Below are 20,370 nucleotides of genomic sequence, written 5' to 3'. Positions count from 1 at the left end.
TCTGATCATACTTTGTTTACCAAAAAATTACCTTTAGGAAAGATTGCTATGTTGGTGGTGTATGTTGATGACATCATTTTATCATGAGATGACATGATAGAAATTGCTAAGCTGAAATAGAGAATGGTAGGCGAATTTGAAATTATGGATCTTGGTAGTTTGAGGTATTTTCTCGAGATGGAAGTGGCAAGATCAAAAGTAGGAATATCTGTATCTCAATAGAAATACACTCTGGACTTGTTGAAGAAAATAGGAATGACTGGATGCAAACCCATTGACACTCCTATTGAGGTCAATGGCAAACTGAAAAGCATTTCGAAAGGAGTTCCTGTGAATAAGGAGAGGTATCAACGCCTAGTAGGAAAACCGATTTACTTATCTCATACTAGGCCCGACATCTCCTATGCTGTGAGTGTGGTAAGTCAGTTCATGCAGAATGCATATGAGGAGCACATGGAAGCAGTGACTTGAATTTTGAGATACCTGAAGTCCACCCCTGGGAAGGGCTTAGTGTTCAGAAAATATGACACACGAAGCATCGAGGCGTATACCTACTCAGATTGGTTCGGATCTATGACTGATAGAAAGTCAACCTCAGGGTTCTGTACCTTTGTGAGGAAAAATTTGGTGACTTGGCGGAGTAAAAAACAGGGTGTAGTGGCCAGAAGTAGTGCTGAGGTAGAGTATAGAGCTATGAGTCTAGGAGTGTGTGAAGAAATCTGGTTGCAGAAAGTTTTGTCTAATCTTCAACAGTGTAGTCCGGGTCTCATGAAGCTCTATTGTGATAATAAGGTTGCCATCAGTTTTTCTACGTGTAACATGATAGAACCAAACACGTGGAAATTGACAGGCACTTTATTAAAGAGAAGTTTGACCGTAGAGTTATCTGTATTCCCTATGTACCTTCAGTTCAATAGGTTGCAGATGTTCTTACAAAAGGGTTATCGAGACAGACGTTTGAAGCTTGTATTAACAAGTTGTGTTTTGCCGATATCTACGCCCCAACTTGAGGGGGAGTGTTGGAATATGTTGAATTAGCCTTAAGGGCGGTTTTGTAGTTTACTCTATATTTGCTAAATTAGAATTTCCCCTCATCCTATTTATATTTGAGGTTGGGGTCTCTTGTATGCATGACATTAAAGTAATAAAATCTTTTCTATCGTGGTTTTTCTTCCTTGAATTAGGGTTTTCCACATAAACTCCTTATGTCATTTCTTTCTTTTCTATTTCAATATTTAGTAATTTATACACGATCGTTCACTTATCAATGATTTGTTTATCCAATTGTAGATCAATGGCTATACACGATCGCTTAGTAATTTATACATGATCGTTCATTTATCAATGATTTGTTTATCCAATTGTAGATCAATGGCTATACACGATCGCTTAGTAATTTATACATGATCGTTCATTTATCAATGATTTGTTTATCCAATTGTAGATCAATGGCTATACACGATCGCTTAGTAATTTATACATGATCGTTCATTTATCAATGATTTGTTTATCCAATTGCAGATCAATGACGCTACTTCGTATCTTTGTACGATTTGGTGGGGATTGGGATGAGTCTGGAAGAAATTATGTTAGTGGTCATATGAAAGGTCTGAAAGTCAGAAATGATATAACGGTCAGTGAATTAGTGATTATGATGCACCAACAACTGAATATTGATCCGGATCTGTTTGATATACACATCAATTGTACTATACAATTTGTAATTTTAGCACCAATTATATTATGTACAACACCAATTGTACTGTACAATATGTAATTTTATCACAAATTTATCTAAACGTTCTCTTAGTTATTTATTTGTTTAGTTAAATGTACAACACCAATTGTATTCTACAAATTTAGTACAAATTTATCTAAACGAAAACTAAACGATCGCGTAATAGTTAGGAAAACAATCGCTTAGTATTATCTAAACGACCACATAACAAAACCTAAGCGATTGCTTAGTGTTAGCCAAACGATCACTTTATAAATTAGTACACGATCGCGTTATGGATATCTAAATGATTGCGTAACAATTAGCTAAACGATCGCTTAACAAAACCTAAATGATCGCTTAGTATTATCTAAACGATCGCATAACAAAACCTAAACAAGCGCTTAGTATTAGCCAAACGATTGCTTTATAAATTAGTACACGATCGCGTAATGGATATCTAAACGATTACGTAACATTTAGCTAAACGATCGCTTAACAAAACCTAAACAATCGCTTAGTATTATCTAAATGATCGAATAAAAAAAACCTAGGCGATCGCTTAGTATTAGCCAAACGACCGCTTTATAAATTAGTACACGATCGCATAATGGATATCTAAACTAACAGTTAGCTAAACGATTGCTTAGTATTATTTAAACGAACGCTTAATATTAACCAAACGATCGCATAATGGATATTTAAACGATCGCGGAACAGTTAGCTAAACAATCGCTTAGTATTCTATAAACGATTGTTTAACAAAACCTAAATGATCTCTTAGTATTATCTAAATGATCGAATAACAAAACCTAAGTGATCGCTTAGTATTATCCAAACGTTCGCTTTATAAATTAGTACACGATCGCGTAATAGATATCTAAACGATTGCGTAACAATTAGCTAAACGATCTCTTAGTATTATCTAAACGATCACTTGGTATTAGCCAAACGATCACTTAATATTCTCTTTGATCGCTTAGTAATATCTATCCGATCACTTAGTATTATCTAAACGATCGCTTAGTATTAGCCAAACGATCGCTTAGTATTCTCTCCGATCGCTTAGTAATATCTATCCGATCGCTTAGTAATATCTATGATTGATTTGATAGTAATATTGTTGCTTTGAGATTAAGAAATTGCTATGATTGATTGATATACTCAATATTAATTTTTACTTTTATTTTTTTGTTTAAAGTTGTTAGAAACTTATGCAAAAATATAGATATTAACTTTCGACTATTGTAAATAATAGTCAAGGTTCTTTAGGATGTGTTGTAGACTCCAAGTGCATTTTCGTAATTGATTTCATTAATAAATTTAATCATATGTACAATGTTCTTTATTCACGACTGGAAGAAGAACCTCTATTACGCCTAGCTCGATCATGTTGAGTGACATAGTGTCCACGATCGTCACACCCTCTTACACTTGATGGTTGACTTTCCTCTGGAAAGTGTATACCTTCACTACGTTGTCGATATGTAACATACTGGTCATAGATATTTGGATGGACATGTGAAGTTTGTTCTTTTTCCATGCTTATTGTACTGAGGGTTGTTGGAAAAAATCAAATGTTGAGGGAGTGGACATCATGGCAGGCTTAGACGACCTCTCTTAAGAATGGCGTCATTCGTGGTTACGCTTAAAAGAAGGGCACAAATTTGTTCCTAGTCATAATTTAGAGACATGATCAATGGTCTTCCATTAATCGGGAGTCCAAATTGGATGACTACATCTTGAAGTGTAATTATACACTCTCCATGCAACATGTGGAAAGTTTGTGTCTCCTGGTGCCATCGTGTATAAATTTTATACAAGAGACTCTGTAGAATCCGACAGCTCGTAGATAGTTCAATATACGAGGGTCTGTCTCGTGCCTGTGAATAATAGCTTTTCTTCATCGACAATGCATTGCATCGATATGCTCGTCTTCCCAAATAACCTCGGATCTATGATTGCACTGTAAATACAAAACCGAGTCGTTGTATGGCCCTGTGGTAACATCTCCGTCCATCTGATCCCACAAAAACAATATTAAATTTAGTAAAAATCAATGTGATTACAATCAACAAATATAATGTCAGTTAATAAAGAATACACCATTCATTGTATAAATACAATCAATAAATACAATGAAAATTAATAAAGAATACATCATTCATTGTATAAATACAATCAATAGATACAATCAATTAAATACAATGCGAATTAATAAAGAATAAATAAGTAAAAGAAGTTACAATCAATTAAATACAATGAGAATTAAAAATAAATTACTAAGTCGCATTACGAGCTTGATTGGGACAATTCCGTCTATTATGCCCTTCTTGTCTGCAAATTGTGCACCATGTCTTGTAACGTTCCATCCAATCCATCTCGTTTTGCATGCGAGAACACGGTCTGCCAACCTTCCTAACTTGTGATTCGTCTGGATAAATAGTTGAGAAGTTAGGATCAAGCCAACATTTTTTTATCAAGGATAGGCTCGAACTAGGGTGAATAATATGCCAATAAGTGGGAGTTTTGTAATAGTCTTCAATGTAGTAAAAGTAGTCTACCCCAATGGTCTTACACGCAGCTATAGTGTGAGAACAGAGGATTCCAAAACTCTGCCACTTATTGCATGTGCATGTTCTTTTACTTAACTTTACTCGGTGTGTGTTTCCTCATTTTAGTGTTATTAGGCTGATTGAGGTGGTGACTTCACACAACCCTGTTCGATGTTCAAATATGTTGATGGAATGTTTGATTGCACGTTGTTCCCAAAGACTTATTTTCTCTACCGCATACCTATGACAAATACGACAATTACTCCTCGATAGCTGTATAAAAATGTGGGTAACTAAGATTTGAATAATTTACCTCGTGAAACACTCTCCCAATTCAAGAGCAGTCTCTATTTCTACACAACGAGCAGTGAAATAAGCAATATATCTGTAGAATGTTGCTTGGACTAGTGCAGTGATTGGTAGCTTTTTGGCGCATTTCAGAACAACATTTGTACTTTCGGCCACATTCGTGGTTTGCCATCCATAATGATGACCACCATCATATGACTGTGTCCACTGTTTAGGATCTATGAAAACAAAATATCGTAAGCAATTAGGGTTTGCTGTTTGAAGTTTGACCATACAATCATTAAACTCTGCACCTATACACCAAACTAATAAACTATTTTTGAACTTGTTGTTAAAATTACTCGCCACATGTCGCAAGAAAAATCTGTGGTGTACTCCAACCCAATCGTTGCTAGGGATTTTGACTGCAGATATAATGGCTTTGTGTTTATCTGAAATTAGACTCATTCCCTCCTTTCTATACACCACATGATCCCATAAATTCCTAAAAAACCAGCCCCACGAGCACTTTCCTCTAATACAATGGCGTATGCAACCGGATAGACGTGACTATTTGTATCTACTGAGGTAGCTATTAACAATGTTCCTTCATACTTCCCATATAAATGGGTTCTGTCAATTTGAAGTAGCGGTCTGCAATGCTTGAAACCCTCGATAACAAGTCCAAATGACCAAAACATGCTACTAAACATTACAAGCCTTTCATCACAATCCACCTCATTTAGCCTCTAATGGATGACTGTACCGGGGATTGTGATTTGCAAGATATTCATCCATTTGGGCAACAAATTGTATAATTCGATCCAATCTTCGAATATCTTCGCAATTTCCTTTCTTCTTCCGTTCCACACTTTCCAGTAACTAACGAAATAACCACACCGTTTCAAGATAATATCTTGTAATGTTTTGATGTCAACTGACGTATTTATTTTCACTATGCTGCTTACCTCAGATGCAATTAGATCTGAGTCCAATTGATTGTGATCCTGACTCGGCTTGTATATACACAAGAATGCGGGTCATTGTACTGGGTAATTTCAAATTTACCATGTTTTTCACAGCAAACAGCGTGAAGTCTCCACGTGCACCCATTGTCATATCTTTTTTACACTTGACATCCCATGTTGTTTTCTTCGACTCAATGACTTCAAAATTTTGATGTCGAATGATTGAATAGTTTTTCACTGCATGTTCTAAATCCAATTTGGAATTGAATATCATCCCCTTAAGCAGTGAATCAGACCCCATATTACTGTCATCCTCCGTTGTCGAATCGGGTTCAATGGTCATCTCATTCAGGTCTATCTCAGTAAATGTTTCGAGGACTTCATGTACGCCATAAAATTGACCAGGTAGTTGATTTAGATCAATATCATCATCGTCTATTTCAACTTCTTCGTCGCTTGTGGCAATAGTTAGATCACACTGCTCATCCTCCACAACATGGCTTTTCAACTCAACAATAGTTTCGACTTATTCTCTCGTTGATGCTGGACTTGGGACACTGGATTGGGATATATACAGTTCAACTCTATTTGGAGGGTATGGAGTGTTGCTCATCATGAACCGTACATCAGTCTCACTTCGTAATGAGATGGGGATATAGAAAGTAGATCCCGCTACATAACTACCATATCTAAATATTACCTCTACCCCATTATCTCTATTTATGGATAATACATCACATAATTCATCGATTAATGTGTTGAAGTCAAACTTGACGATGCATGTTTATATGAAGAAATGGTTGCCTATCATATTCTATCCCGTTTGACCCATTAACAATATTTCCATGCATATATCATAAAAATTCCACAATGTCCATCGTAGTTTGGCAAATGCAATATGATATTTATCATAATATTTGCAAGTATATATTAGGCCAACTATATTAATGTGTTATTACTATTTTTTAAAATATGTACAAATAAAGGAATGTTTTTTTTTTAATAAACAAACAAAATATTAAGGGATGCATTATCATTTGACCATAAATCAATGATAAATATTCTTTTATATTGAAATGAATCTTTGTTCTTTAATCATCATAAAATTTACAACATCACAATATTACTAACAATAACATTAACATTCAATAATGAATACATCATTCCAAATAATGGTAAATAACTATATACATACCTTTTGAATAACTTGATTGTAGAGTTTTCTCAGAAACAATGTATAAAAAAAAAAAACAATACAAAATTATGGATATTTTTTTACTATGTAATATTTTTTTTACTAAAATAATAGACATTAGGAACATATTAATAATTTTATATTAATAGTCATTAGGAACATATTATATTATTTTTATTAATGACTTTTTTTTTTTATATGTTTCTAAACTCTTAACTATTAACTTTTTTATATGTTTTTTTTCTTTTCTCCACAAAATAAAGTAATATCACTATTTTTTTCCCCATTAGAAACATATTATTAATTTTACATTAAAAACTACTAATAAATTTTAAAATTTTGGCAAAATGAAAAATAATTTAAATATAACTTTTATATAACTTTTACATTTAAAAAGATCTATTTTTTCCATTAAGAACATATTTAAATACATATTTTTAGATTCTGTTAAAATTTTCTTTCAACGTGAATTAAGGATAATTTTTTATTTTTAACAATTTTTGTTAGAATACTTTTACTAAAAGTATAATAAAAAAAAACATTATTTTTACTATGTAATATATTTTTTATTAATGATTTTTTATGTGTTTAAACATAAATAATTGAATGTTTTAGTTTAAATCCAATACCGCTATTAACTTTAAATTCTTTCTTTAATTTATTTTAGTTTTTTTTTCTCCACAAAATAAAGTAATATCACTATTCTTTTCTCTACATATTCTTAATTTTATCTTAAAAACTACTAATAAATTTTAAAATTTTGGCAAAATGAAAAAAGATTTAAATATAAATTTTACATTTAAAAAGATTTATTTTTTTCCATCAAGAACATATTTAAATACCTATTTTTAGAATTCGTTAAAATTTTCTATCAACCTATTTTTAGAGTTATTTTTTTCCATTAAGAACATTAATTTTTTCATTAATGATTTTTTTATATGTTTAAACATAAATAATTTGAGACTATGATGTAATATTTTAAAAATCTAAATATCAACCAAATACTAACTAGAAAAGCAACAAAATATAATTCGTTTTAGTTAATCACATGTAATTCTCCCTTATGATAACCAATTATAAAAAAATATATCAACTTATTAAAAGAAAAATATTGCACACTACCAAAAAAAGAAAAAAGACTTTCCACCTTACCAAATATTCCAACTTACCAAAAAAAACTTTGAATAATATCCACAGCAACAAAATAAACATTAAAAAAATCAGTAAAAATTAACAAAAATTTAATTCAAAGCTAAATAACAAAAATATATCAACTTAGCAAATAAAATACTACACTGAAACAAAGGTAGAAAATGATCGGTATTTGAATGAAGAATGTGGAAGAAATGAAGGAAATTTTGTTTTGGGTGAAGATGAAATGAGGGCTTCGGTGATGAAGGGGAAGATGAAATGAAGGTTTCGATGAAGTAGACGATGAAATCGGTGAAGGAGAAGATGAAATCAATAAAGGAAGATGAAATTTATGAAAGGAGAATATGAAAATGGTGGAATGAAAGAAAAAAAGTGGGATTTTTTATGCTAAAACGAGGGGAAGCCAAATTCGGTCAGAATGTGTCTGTCGCGCGCGTTAGCAACTCACTTTGAATGCGTCTGTTCAATAGATGCATTCAGAGTGAGTTGACAACCCACTTTGACGCGTGCGTATTGTGTCAGAATGCGTCTGTTGAATAGACACATTCTGATCGGTTTACTTTTTTTTAAAATGCGTCGTATGGAAAAAAAAATTCCTGAATGAGTCTCTTCAAGAGATACATTGGGATGGGGACAAAAAAAGCTCCCATTTTTTCCTAAATAAGTTCCAATGCACCCCTTTTCTCCAATTAAATTTCAATCCACCCCTTTTCTCCAATTAAATTTCAAAACAACTCCTGATCTCAATAACCCTGTCTGCACGCAGATTCTAGTAATACATCCGTAATTTCATTCTCAGAAGAAAAGTAAAAGCTTATGAATAAATTTTGTTAATATTCGATGTTTATGCAAAAGAATTGAGAGGTCCGCTAATTTAAGAAGAGAGAGCCATAGTGCCATCCGCCAAAAATGACAGCCAAACAAATCCTTCGTTATCATCGAATCTTTTCACAGTTCATTTTAATAGCTTCTTTATAAATCTCTCTCCTTTCCCTCTCCCAATTTCATTGCTCTCTTTTTAACCTTCCTTTTCAAATCATTAAAACACATAGCCTCCCATCCATCTCATTCCCATCATGTCGTCCTTTGTTTCGTTGCCACTTCTCACGACGCTTCCCTGCACCCCCTCGACGAGAAATAAGAGTACTATTTTGCATTTGAGTAGTCTTTCTGCAAGAGTGAGTCTCTCCCCCTCACATTAAACATAAACTTCTATTTTTTCTCATTTTTTAAATTTAATAGTGTGTGGATCAAATTTGAGTTATAATAAATCAAATCATAAGGACTAAATTCTAATTATAAATTTTAGAGATTAATTTCCAACATTTTCTGATCAAATTTGTACTTTAACGAAATCAATTATCACCGATTTAATATTGTAGGGTTGAAATTGTGCAGGATGGTACTTTGTTATGTGGGCAGAGGCTGTTTTCCAACATGAGAATGGCAAAGGCTTCAAAAGGAGCATCTGCACTTCCCACCTTCAAATCAAATATTTCTTGCTCCCTAGTACCTTTCTTAAAATTCAACTCTAATTTTTTAGCCTATATTATACGCATATGTACATATACATACATATCTACTGTTTTATAATGATTGTATTTGGCTTCCTTATTTTCTAACTATAATTTTTACCGTTCTTCAAAAAATTTTTGAACCATTGGTTAAATTCTATAAACAATTCAGAATTTGAAGTACTAAAATTATGGCTATGATATTTGCAAAATTTACACTTTTAGGTCACAGTGTATTTAAATGCAATCCCAATACAAATTGACCAAACAATAATTTAATAAATTTCTTTGATTTAATGAATCTAAAAACAAAATAATTGAATCTGGATAAACAAGTCATTGTTCTATTTTTTTCATTTTATATAGATATATAGATAGATAATCCATACTAAAAAATCTAACTGAAGTATAAGAACTTTAAAAAATCAGTCAATTATTTATATAACTTTCCAATCTAATATTTTTTTTTTAAAAAAAAGAACTGAAAATATAATTTTCATTATATTAAAGATTTCAATTCTTTTAATTTTATATTAGGCAAAATTTAAGTTTCAAATATACTTTACAAAGATGCAAAAGAAAAACTACTACTACAAAAAATAAAAAAAATAAAAAAATAAATGAATTTGTTTTACTAATGAAAAATAAAAGAAAATGGACCAAACGGAAGAGTAAAAACTTCTAATCCCCCTGACCAATAATCCTCTCTTATCTATGAAAATTTTCAGAAAATTGTTATAATTAGATAATGGAACTTTGATTTGACTTAATTAGACTAGTTAACCATTTTTAACCACAATATTTAGATGTCTATTACAAATGTTTGTGTAAATGTTGATGTGAGAGCAGAAATTTAAAAAAGAAATAAAAAATAATTACAAAATAATATAAAATTTAGGATTATTTTGAGGTTAAATGATGTAAAAATTATGAAAGTTTTGGATAGATAAAAGAAAAAAAAAACTCACATCAATTGAGTTTAATGAAAAAGTTTGAATCAGGTTTAAATTCAATTTCTTTATAAATGAAAATTTTGGATCGAAAATAAAACTAAAAATTAGAAAAAATTGAAAATTAGAAAAAGTAACCAATAAAAAAAGACTTAATCCTATAAAACTATAGATTTGTGTGTAGGACTAACGTAGTCAATTAAAAAAATTGAATTTTTCTTGAAATCTCAAAATTTCATTGATTCGGGGGATTCAGAATATTCTCCAAATAATATGAAAATTTCATCGAAATTAGGGTAAAAAGAAAATTTCCCCGATAAAAAATTGGATGGAAATTTTAAAAACCATGCTTATTGCTGAGATAAAAAGTTGTTTATTTACTGCTACCATAATTAATAAATAATAAGAAAATAAAGAAAGGGAAAAGAAAAAGCTTCTGAAGATGAATGGGCATGAAAAGTTATAAACAAAAAGAACCAAATGGGAACATAACAGAAAGGAGAGAGAAAAAAAAACAAAAACAAAAAATGGTTGTTTTTTTAGTTAAGGGTGGAAATTAAGATGGGTGTGATGTATATATGTGCAGGCCCAACCAGAAACACTGCAAGTTGTTCAAGAAATAATTGCCAAGCAACTCTCTCTGGAACAAAGCGCAGTGATCCCTCAAACGAAGTTTTCTGATTTGGGAGCTGATTCTCTTGACACCGTGGGTGAACTCTAAATTTTAAACCAACAGCAGACGATTACAAAACAACCGAACTTATACTATAAACCCATTACTAACATTGAAAGGAATACTCACAGGTTGAGATCATGATGGCTTTGGAAGAGAAGTTTGGAGTGTCCATTGGAGAAGGTGGAGCTGAGGGCATCTCTACCGTTCAAGACGCTGTCGATTTGATCGAGAAAGTCAAGGCATCCTCTGCAAGTTAAACCAACACAGCAACATATCTATTCATGCCTTCAAATCCCAATAATTTTGCATTAGATTTATGGTTTTGTTCATCTTTAATTCAAGGAAGTTGTTTGTGGTTCAAAACTGATTCAAAGTGACATGGAAAACAAAAGAAAGAAGAGTTGCAATCTGAATGAAATAATACTATACATTATATACACATAATTCACAAGTTTATTGTTATAGATTACTAAGAGCCAACAGAACACTAAGAAATTCAACCTCCCTCTCCGTGAAGAATATTTAATGCCAGGTTGGTTGATATTATATACGTATATATACATTTATATCTTATATACAGTTATTTGGCTGCTTCCCTTCCCCTTCAATGATCGAATCCATACGAAGACACTTAATCGAGATCCTGCAATATATGCAAAAGACTAAACGTTAATCTTATACAGACTCCATAATAATTCACAAAAATATAGAACACTCTTGATACCCTTTTGATATCTCTATCAAAAGAGGAAATCTAGAGGGTTCCAAAGAAACAGAAATTTTTTCTTCGAAGATAGAAACATATTTTATTATTTATATTCCTTAAAAACTAGAAGGAAGAAATTTATTTAGTAACTCAAAGATGAATAAACCGTATCCTTAAGACTTAATTACTTTATCTTTTAAAAGCATTTTTGCGGACATTTTTCCTTTCGTTAGATTATGAGCATAATTATTTTATATTGTATGATTCAAACAAAGAGAACGTTATGAATCATATTCTACAGAGGAATCTATCAATTGAAGCCATATCTTTTAAAATCTTATTTCGATCAAGATGAAGAAACGATGCATGCAAATCCGAGTACAGTAGATGCAAATTGTTTGTAAGTGAACGGGCGATAAGTGAATCAAGAAACTAAATGTCTAAACTCATTACTTCTAATCGTCTTGTTCCAATGATTCAGCCGACGATCTTTTCCATGGGAATCTCTTCAGATCACATTCAGGCGTCCCCGCTGCATGGAACAGAAGAAACAGAATTACACATATAACAAACTGGTCAAATTTCTGAATAACTTTCATTCCGTCGGTAGCGTTAACCGTTATTTCTTCAATTTTCCGGGAAACACAATCTGTGCAGGTGGTTTCCGAAGGCAATATTTAAAATCTGAATATGCATACATTTAATTGCAAAAAAGATCAATCTGATAGATCCAAAAAACATGAAAACTCACGAGTTAGAGGCGTCCGCGGCGAGGTTATTCCAGAATCGATCATCCTTCCATTACGATCATCCAAGAAGTTCCTGAAACCGGAGTTGCCCCTCGTGAGAATGGTGATGCTCCGAGTTACAGGAATGTCACCGGAAATCTTAACCGGAGGCGATTCCGAGGCCGAAACAGGGTCATACTTGCGAAGCTTTCCGAGGCCGGTGTCTGGCGTAGGGCCAGCAAGCGTTTCGTCCCATAACTTATGCAGAAAAGTAGTCATGATTTCCTCTGCAGCAAGAAACCAGAAGACGCAAACAAAGAATTATATAAAATACAATGTGCAGGTTTTGGAGAATTTTGTTGATCGAAAATAAAACAAATGTACCAGCAAACAATTGCGACGGTTACGGAAAGAGAGGTTGAAGACGAAGAAATTGTAATAGAAAACGCAACGGAGGAGGAGAAAGGGTTTTCTAGGGTTCTTCCCTTACAACCGTAAAAACATTTGGAGGGAATTATATTGGAGGAAGAACGAAGGTTGCTCAGTTCCGGCTAATATAGCAATTCTTTATTTAAACCATGGTTATCCAAAGGAGAGGTCTTAAAATTCTTAATCTTAATTCCTTTTGGATTTTTAGCCTTTTAAATTTTGTTTTTCCCTTTTTTTCTGACCAAATATATGTACATATCTTTTAGTAATTTCTATTTTTTTAGTATAATAAATAAATATGAGGGTGGAAGATCGAGCTTTCAAATCTCAATTTAAAGTGATTTTTTAATTTAATCATATTAGTTAAAAGATTTTATGAAATAGAAACTAAATGTTTTAGATAACTTATCATGTTTTAGTACTTGATAATGAACCCAATGTAACAAGATAAGACAATGTATTTTTGTTTTTTAAAGTAAAAGTCAAATAATCGAATATTGACATATTATGTTGATTATTTATTGTGTTGTTTAAAAATGTAAGTTGTCTCAATGAGGTTGTTTGTGATCAATAATATACACCTACTGTTGAAGATTAAAAATTTATATTTTGAAAACTTGATGATTAAAAATATGTACTTTAAAAACTCGACATCCGTATGCATGTATTCATAAAACTCAATACATTTTGAAAATTCATAGACCGAATGCTTGTCATTTTTAAATTTCGAAGATCACAGGAGATTTTTTTGGGAAATATTGTCTCCCTACCAAACAACTTTATTTAGTTGATACAATTAAAAGGAATGATGGGACAGCTCACCCACCAATTTTTTTTTTTTTATCAACCATAAATAAAAAAACACGTTTTAATTGAAAATAATGTATCACTGTTTGCACGAGATTTTTGGAGAAACGTGTTTCGTAGTGTAGAACTTGTGTTGATGTTGATTTGATTTGGATGTGGTTCGATCTTTAGTGTTTGATCCTCTAATACTCAGTTGAATGTGTATGCTTGCAATTGACTTAAGGAAGCGGAATGCGTGATGTTCTTGAAGTTGGAGTCTTGAAAGAATCTGTAGCTTCAGGGGTTTGGGTTATGAAGCACAGATACAGATATCATTTGTTTTATATATTTTTTAATATACATATATATTTCTAAAAAAACGAGGATACTGATACATTTAAGATACATTTTTTTTTCTTCTTAAAAAAAATATAAGATATAGATAAATTTAGCATACAAGTTAATAACAATAGCACAAAATATAATACAAACACTAAAATACAATACAAAAAAAACAACATCTAAGATGTTGAAGTACAATAGTTAATAAAATGCAATAGAATAGTGACTCATGTTACAAAGAAAAAGGGAGAAGTATGAAGATAAATGAAGAACTTTTTTATTGAATTGTTGAAGATATCCAAATGATTTATATTTTGGTGGACTTTGTGGGGACTCGAAGATGAAGATTAGATGATTATAGGGTTTGGTCTTTTATTTATTTTTTTCCTTTTAGTTTTGGACTCGAGTAGTGAGCTTTTTAAATAGGTTACCTAGTTTTATATTGGGAAAGATTAAATAAGTTGATTGTCTTTTTTTAATTAAAAAAATGTAAGCGTAGAAATAGATACGTCAAATCGTGTGTCGGATACGTATCTGGAAGTATGGAAGTATTGGTATCTAATATGGATTCTTTGCCTCATATGAAGTATATGTGCTTCATAGGGTCTAGGAGTCTTTAGTACATAATTTTTTATTTCCTACAAATGAAGAAAACTCCTCTATTTATATTTATAGAGTTCTTAGGTAGGTATTCTTATGTGGGCTTTGTGGGCTTGGACTTGCTTGGTTCATGAACTTAGCCCATTGGCCAAACTAATTGGATTTGCGTTCTATTTGGCATTTGAGCTAATCTAAGCTTATTTTTGTGCTCAATTGGACTTTAGTCCAAATAATAATAATAAATTGGATCGAACTAATTTTATTCAATCCAATACTCATGCTTAAAACACATGGCATCATCAGAATTCACCAATTTATGTTTTCAATTTCAATTTGGGACACATGTTAACTTTTAGTCAGTTCCAAATTCAATTATTTGTAATTTGCCTTTTTGAGATTTAGGCACATTTATGAGTAGATGAATCATGAAAAAGATAAAGTTAGAATCAAAATACAAGTTATTTGCTCTTGATTTTGACTCTATCTAATGTGTCAAAATAATCAAACTATAAATTTGGTATATAAGTTCGATTTGAATTTTGTATATTTGACACACATTTTTTTTATGCCAACTTATTAAAACATGAATTTGGGGTCAATGTTTTGATTGCCTTTTTTTTTTCTATTTGCCATAAAATTGGATCTGAACTTTAGTAGAGTTCATGCTCTACGTAACTCAAAATTTGCATTTGGAGCAAAATTAATCTCTATCCAAATGCTTGGCTTGAACTTTGGAATAAATGTGAATATGAAATTTGAATTTCACTCCATTTTGCTTTAGAATAAAATTTAGATTATGTCCCAATCTAAATTTGAGATAAATTAGAGGTTTTATTTCTAATTTAACCTGATTGGAGATAAGAATCTAAATTGGATGATTTGAATTTTATCTATTTGAGATAAACTTGACGTCATATCCTTCATTTATCTTGGCTTGAGAATAAAAACTTGAATTTGAGTGATTTGAATTTAAATAAAATTTAGTATATATATCCAGACTTATATGAAATTTAAATAAATTTGGATAACTTTTAAATTTGATTTTGAACTAACCCATGAATTCACCTTAAATATTTTCATTTTTAAACAAACGAGATGAACCGATTTATATATAATTAGATTCTTTGATTGGGAAAAAAAATCCTATTTGATTTAGTTTGATTTCAAATCTCATTAGGATTGGAAACGCTGTCCCTATAAATTGGACCAATAACTTCAATTTTTTTGCAGCCACAGAAGAGGAAGGTAACTCCGCCATCAAGAACTTCAATTAGGATTGGAAACACTGCCTTCTTTTTTTTTTTTTTTTTGTTCTGCACCTTGATGTCGTGAACTCCGCCACCATCCGCCTACATGATTACTCCTTCATCGGTGTTCGCAGCCGGAGCCCCTCGCTATTTTTTTTTTTTTTTGTTTTGTCCTCGTAAAGCACAACTTTGCTTGGCTTTTCCTTGGCCGAAAACGAGGGGGAATGAGAAGTCACTTGTCGTCGACGTTGAATATCACTGGAATTGAGTGGTGGAGCACCGATCAACGGTAAGTTGAGTGGTGGTCGCCATTACTTAGGTGCCGCAGTGGGGGTCACTACCGTAGAGAGAAAACGAGCATCATTTGAGAGAGTTGGCATAGAGAGAGAAGAAATTTTGAGGGGGGAGGGGCGGCGGCCAAGTGGGAAGAAAATATGGGGTTCCTTTTTTTATAGGGTTTGTCTTTTTTTAGGGTTTTCTTTTTTCCTTTTTACGTTTTTTTCCCTTTTTTTTCCCTTTTTCTTTCCTTTTTATGTTTTTTCCTTTCTTTTCTTGACCCCAAATTTTTTATTAACATTTTTTTTGGTAGATTCTCTTTACTTTGAGAATTGAAAGCCCAATCACTACTTGATACAGGTAAATCCAAGGTAACTGAATTTATCCTCTTATAATGTACTTTTTTTTTTTTGTTTTTGGCAGGTACATACAAACACTCATGCTCAATTTCAAATGTTCTAGTCCATCATTTGTTGAAGAATTGCATCCCCATATGCCAACTTAGGGTAGGACATGCTAGCCCATTCTTTGTTGTGAAATTGTTGTATCCCCATATACCAACCTAGTGTGGGACACACTAGCTCATCCTTTGTGACACGCTAGCCCATCCTTTGTTGTGAAGTTGTTATATCCCCATGTGCCAACCTAGTGTGGGACACACTACTCATCCTTTGTTGTGAATCTGTTGAATCCCATGTGCTAACTTAGGGTGGGACATAGTCGCCCATCCTTTGTGTGTGAAGCTGTTGTATCCCCATGTGCCAACCTAGGGTGGGACACACTAGCCCATCCTTTGTTGTAGAGCTATAACTTAGAGTGGGACACACTAGTCCATCCTTTATTGTGAAATTAATGCATTCCCATAGCCAACCTAGGGTGGGACCCACTAACTCATCATTTGTTGTGAAGTTGCTACATCTCCATGTGCCAATAACCCATCCTTTGTTGTGAAGCTGCTACATCCCCATATGCCAACCTAGGGCGGGACACACTAGCCCATCCTTTCATGTGCCAACCTAGGGTGGGACACACTAGCCAATCCTTTGTTGTGAAGATGCTACATCCACTGTGCCAACCTAGGATGGGATACACTAGCCCATCCATTGTTGTAGAGCTATATCCTCATATGTTAACTTAGGATGAAACACACTAACTCATCATTTATTGTGAAGTTGTTGTATCTCAATGTACCAACTTAGGGTGGGATACGCTAGCCCATCCTTTGTTGTGAAGCAACTACATCCCATGTGCCAACCTAGGATGGGGCACACTAGCCCATCCTTTGTTGTAGAGTTGTATCCTCATATGCCAACTTGGGGTGGAACACACTAGTCCATCATTTTTTGTGAAGCTACTGCATCCCTATATGTCAACCTAAGGTGAGACACACTAGCTCATCCTTTATTGTGAAGTTGTTGCATCCCCATGTGTCTGAAGGTATAGAATTCCTTTCCGAAAGCACATGAACTCGTAATTCAATTTTGAAACACTCAAAATACAGAGAAGCAAACATACACTCAAATATGCATTTATAGGATAAACATCAATAAATTCTATAAGCATGCTATCTACTGAGAGGAGGAGGAGAAGAAGAAAGATCACGAGGAAATTTACCCTTGAAGACACTATTCTCTGTGTTTCCTCTACAAGCTTCGAACAACCTCTAACTCCTTTGCACGATCTCAACATACACCAATTTTTTCTCCAATGACTTCGACTTCCATGCTATTCTTCGACAAGGAATATAGAATTGTGAGATTCCTTTTCAATTTTGGGAGAGGACAATTTCTTTTTTTTTTTTTTTTTAGAGAGATTGAGAGCTTCAGTGCTTTTTTTCCTTTTTGTGTGGAATCACACTTTGTAACCATTACAAAATCCCAAAAACCACTGTGAGAGTAAGTGTTATGGTGGAGAGTTATCATAACTCCCTTCCCTTTAATGTATAGTAACTCTTATCTTTAATTAATTTAATATATATATTAAATAATCCTATTTATCATATATAAACAAATTAATAACATTAATTAATTAATAATTAAATATCATATATTTAATTTAATTTGAATCATATTCAATGATACTCTCTTATATAACCTATAGTTTTAATATGAATCTCATTCATATTAATTTTAACCTATGACATTTATATGAATCACATTCATATAATTAATATTTAAATCTTATTCAAATATATTATCCTAATTTATTATATAGTATTCATTATAAATCATATTTATAATTAACTATGTATTAAAATGTATCAATCTACATTACTTTGAATCTCATTCAAATATTTATCTCTTTTGTATATAGTATTAATAATAATCCATATTCATAATGAACTATGTATTATAATGTATCAATATGCATTGATTAATATAAAATTTTCCTTAAATAATTTAAACGATTTAAATTATTCTAAAACCATTTATTCCTTGTTTTATCCTTAGTGAGCTAGCAAGGGGACCTAATGAACCTAAAGATCAGAAGTTGCAATGATACAAGATTAATTAATTAACCAATATTCATTAATTATTGGTTGCTTCATTAAAGATCGACAACTCCACTATTTGTACTGTAGATGTATTTTTTAACCTTTCCTGAATTGCTCATAATTGCAGCTAGATCAAATTACCATTTTACCCATGTAGTTACATCTAACTTTTTAAGTACCACTTATCCCTCTAATGAACAATTAGTCATTGTCCAATTATAAATTAGTTTCCTCTATTGGGAGGGTGAGGGCCCTCATTGTTCAAGACTCGAAATCAACTCTTAAGTGAGTAATTTCTCCACTTACCCTAGGACCGGGAAGGAGTGAATTCCATCTTGCGTAGCTATGTTCCCAACTCCCTACTCCAACAAATCTCCAAAGTGGTAGACATATTGAGTCGAAGTATCTAGCTTCTTTCAACCATACAGCTTAAAGGATTGGCTTCATATATATGAGTCCACAACTCACACAGGATTAAGGTTGAGTCACTCATGATCATCCTATTGAAATGTTAATCTCTTCAAGTAACAGTGTTATAAAGAGAGATTAATCATTTTACGGTCCGGTCTTATCCAAACTCTCTATATAGGATATCCGCATCACATGTCTCCTCATGAACGATTAAAATCAAATTGTTTGTAACACTTTACAACAATTGTAACAATTACAAAGTGGGTCGTATCCGTAGTGTTACCAGGATAAGACACCCAACCTTATTCATATACTACAAACCATTTAGATTATTACTTTAATATGATCTACTTGTATGTCAACCACATACATGTTTAAGTTACATAAAATAACCTCTTAGTTTATTGGATTGAGTTAATACACAAATAAAATAAAATTTATTTTACTAATAACAATTTGTTTATACGAGTTTACAAACTACAAGAATAAAGAGATTTAGGACACCAATCCCAATAGTGTCAACCTAGGATGGGATGCACTAACTCATCCTTTGTTATGAAGTTGTTGCATCCCCATGTGCCAACCTAAGGTGGAACACACTAACCTATCTTTTGTTGTGAAGTTGTTGCATCCCTATGTGTCAACCTAAGGTGAAACACACTAGCCTATCCTTTATTGTAAAACTACTGTATCCTCATGTGCAAACTTAGGATGGACATACTAATCCATCCTTTGTTGTGAAGCTGCTGCATCCCCATGTGCAACCTAGGGAGAGACACATTAGCCCATCATCTATCGTGAAGTTGTTGTATCCCCATATGCCAACCTAGGGTGGGACACACTAGCCCATCCTTTGTTGTTAAGCTTTTACATCCCTATGTGCCAACCTAGGGTGGGACACACTAACCCATCCTTTGTTGTAGAGTTGTATTCCCTTATGCCAACTTAGGGTGGGACACATTAGCCCATCCTTTGTTATGAAGCTACTGCACCCTTATGCGTTTTTTTTATAAAAAAAAATAAATTACAGACTCACCATTATCTCTATCTTATTCTCCCTCCCCTTTCTTTTAACACGAAATTAATTAAACCCTTCTTTCTTTTATTTTTTAGAGTCATGGTGCACTTTAAAGAAAGTATTCATCATTCCAAGAGGCATTTAATTATTTTGGGAGATAATAATTAATTTGCAAGAAGAGGGGTCAGTCTTTTAATAGAGGAACCTCGTCAGGTAATATTCCAGGCAGGTGACCCGATTTGTATGGATTTCTTTTCTTAGTAGACTGGTCCATAAGAAAATCCTTAAACTCAACCTCGACTCCTAAAGTGTGGTTTT

The 20,370-nt window shown here is 32.6% G+C and overlaps 2 protein-coding genes across 2 annotated transcripts; one reads left to right on the top strand and one right to left on the bottom strand.

The window, feature by feature from the left end:
• Positions 1–8,234: 8,234 nt before the first annotated feature.
• LOC120085517 (acyl carrier protein-like) lies at positions 8,235–11,654 on the top strand. The gene is made up of 4 exons (XM_039041535.1): positions 8,235–9,053; positions 9,274–9,384; positions 10,926–11,045; positions 11,144–11,654. Exons 1-4 carry the CDS (start codon positions 8,952–8,954, stop codon positions 11,270–11,272), a joined length of 462 nt encoding a protein of 153 aa, XP_038897463.1. The 5' UTR covers positions 8,235–8,951; the 3' UTR covers positions 11,273–11,654.
• Positions 11,655–12,176: 522 nt separating this feature from the next.
• Positions 12,177–12,728, bottom strand: LOC120084488 (dormancy-associated protein homolog 4-like). The gene is made up of 2 exons (XM_039040284.1): positions 12,473–12,728; positions 12,177–12,253 (listed from the first exon to the last, which is right to left on the bottom strand). Exons 1-2 carry the CDS (start codon positions 12,726–12,728, stop codon positions 12,177–12,179), a joined length of 333 nt encoding a protein of 110 aa, XP_038896212.1.
• Between the last annotated feature and the right edge of the window lie 7,642 nt (positions 12,729–20,370).

This window comes from Benincasa hispida, chromosome 9 (genome assembly GCF_009727055.1).
Source record: "Benincasa hispida cultivar B227 chromosome 9, ASM972705v1, whole genome shotgun sequence".
In the NCBI taxonomy this organism is placed as follows: Eukaryota; Viridiplantae; Streptophyta; class Magnoliopsida; order Cucurbitales; family Cucurbitaceae; genus Benincasa; species Benincasa hispida.
Note: the sequence above shows the minus strand (reverse complement) of the source record. Positions and strands in the feature narration are given on the sequence as shown.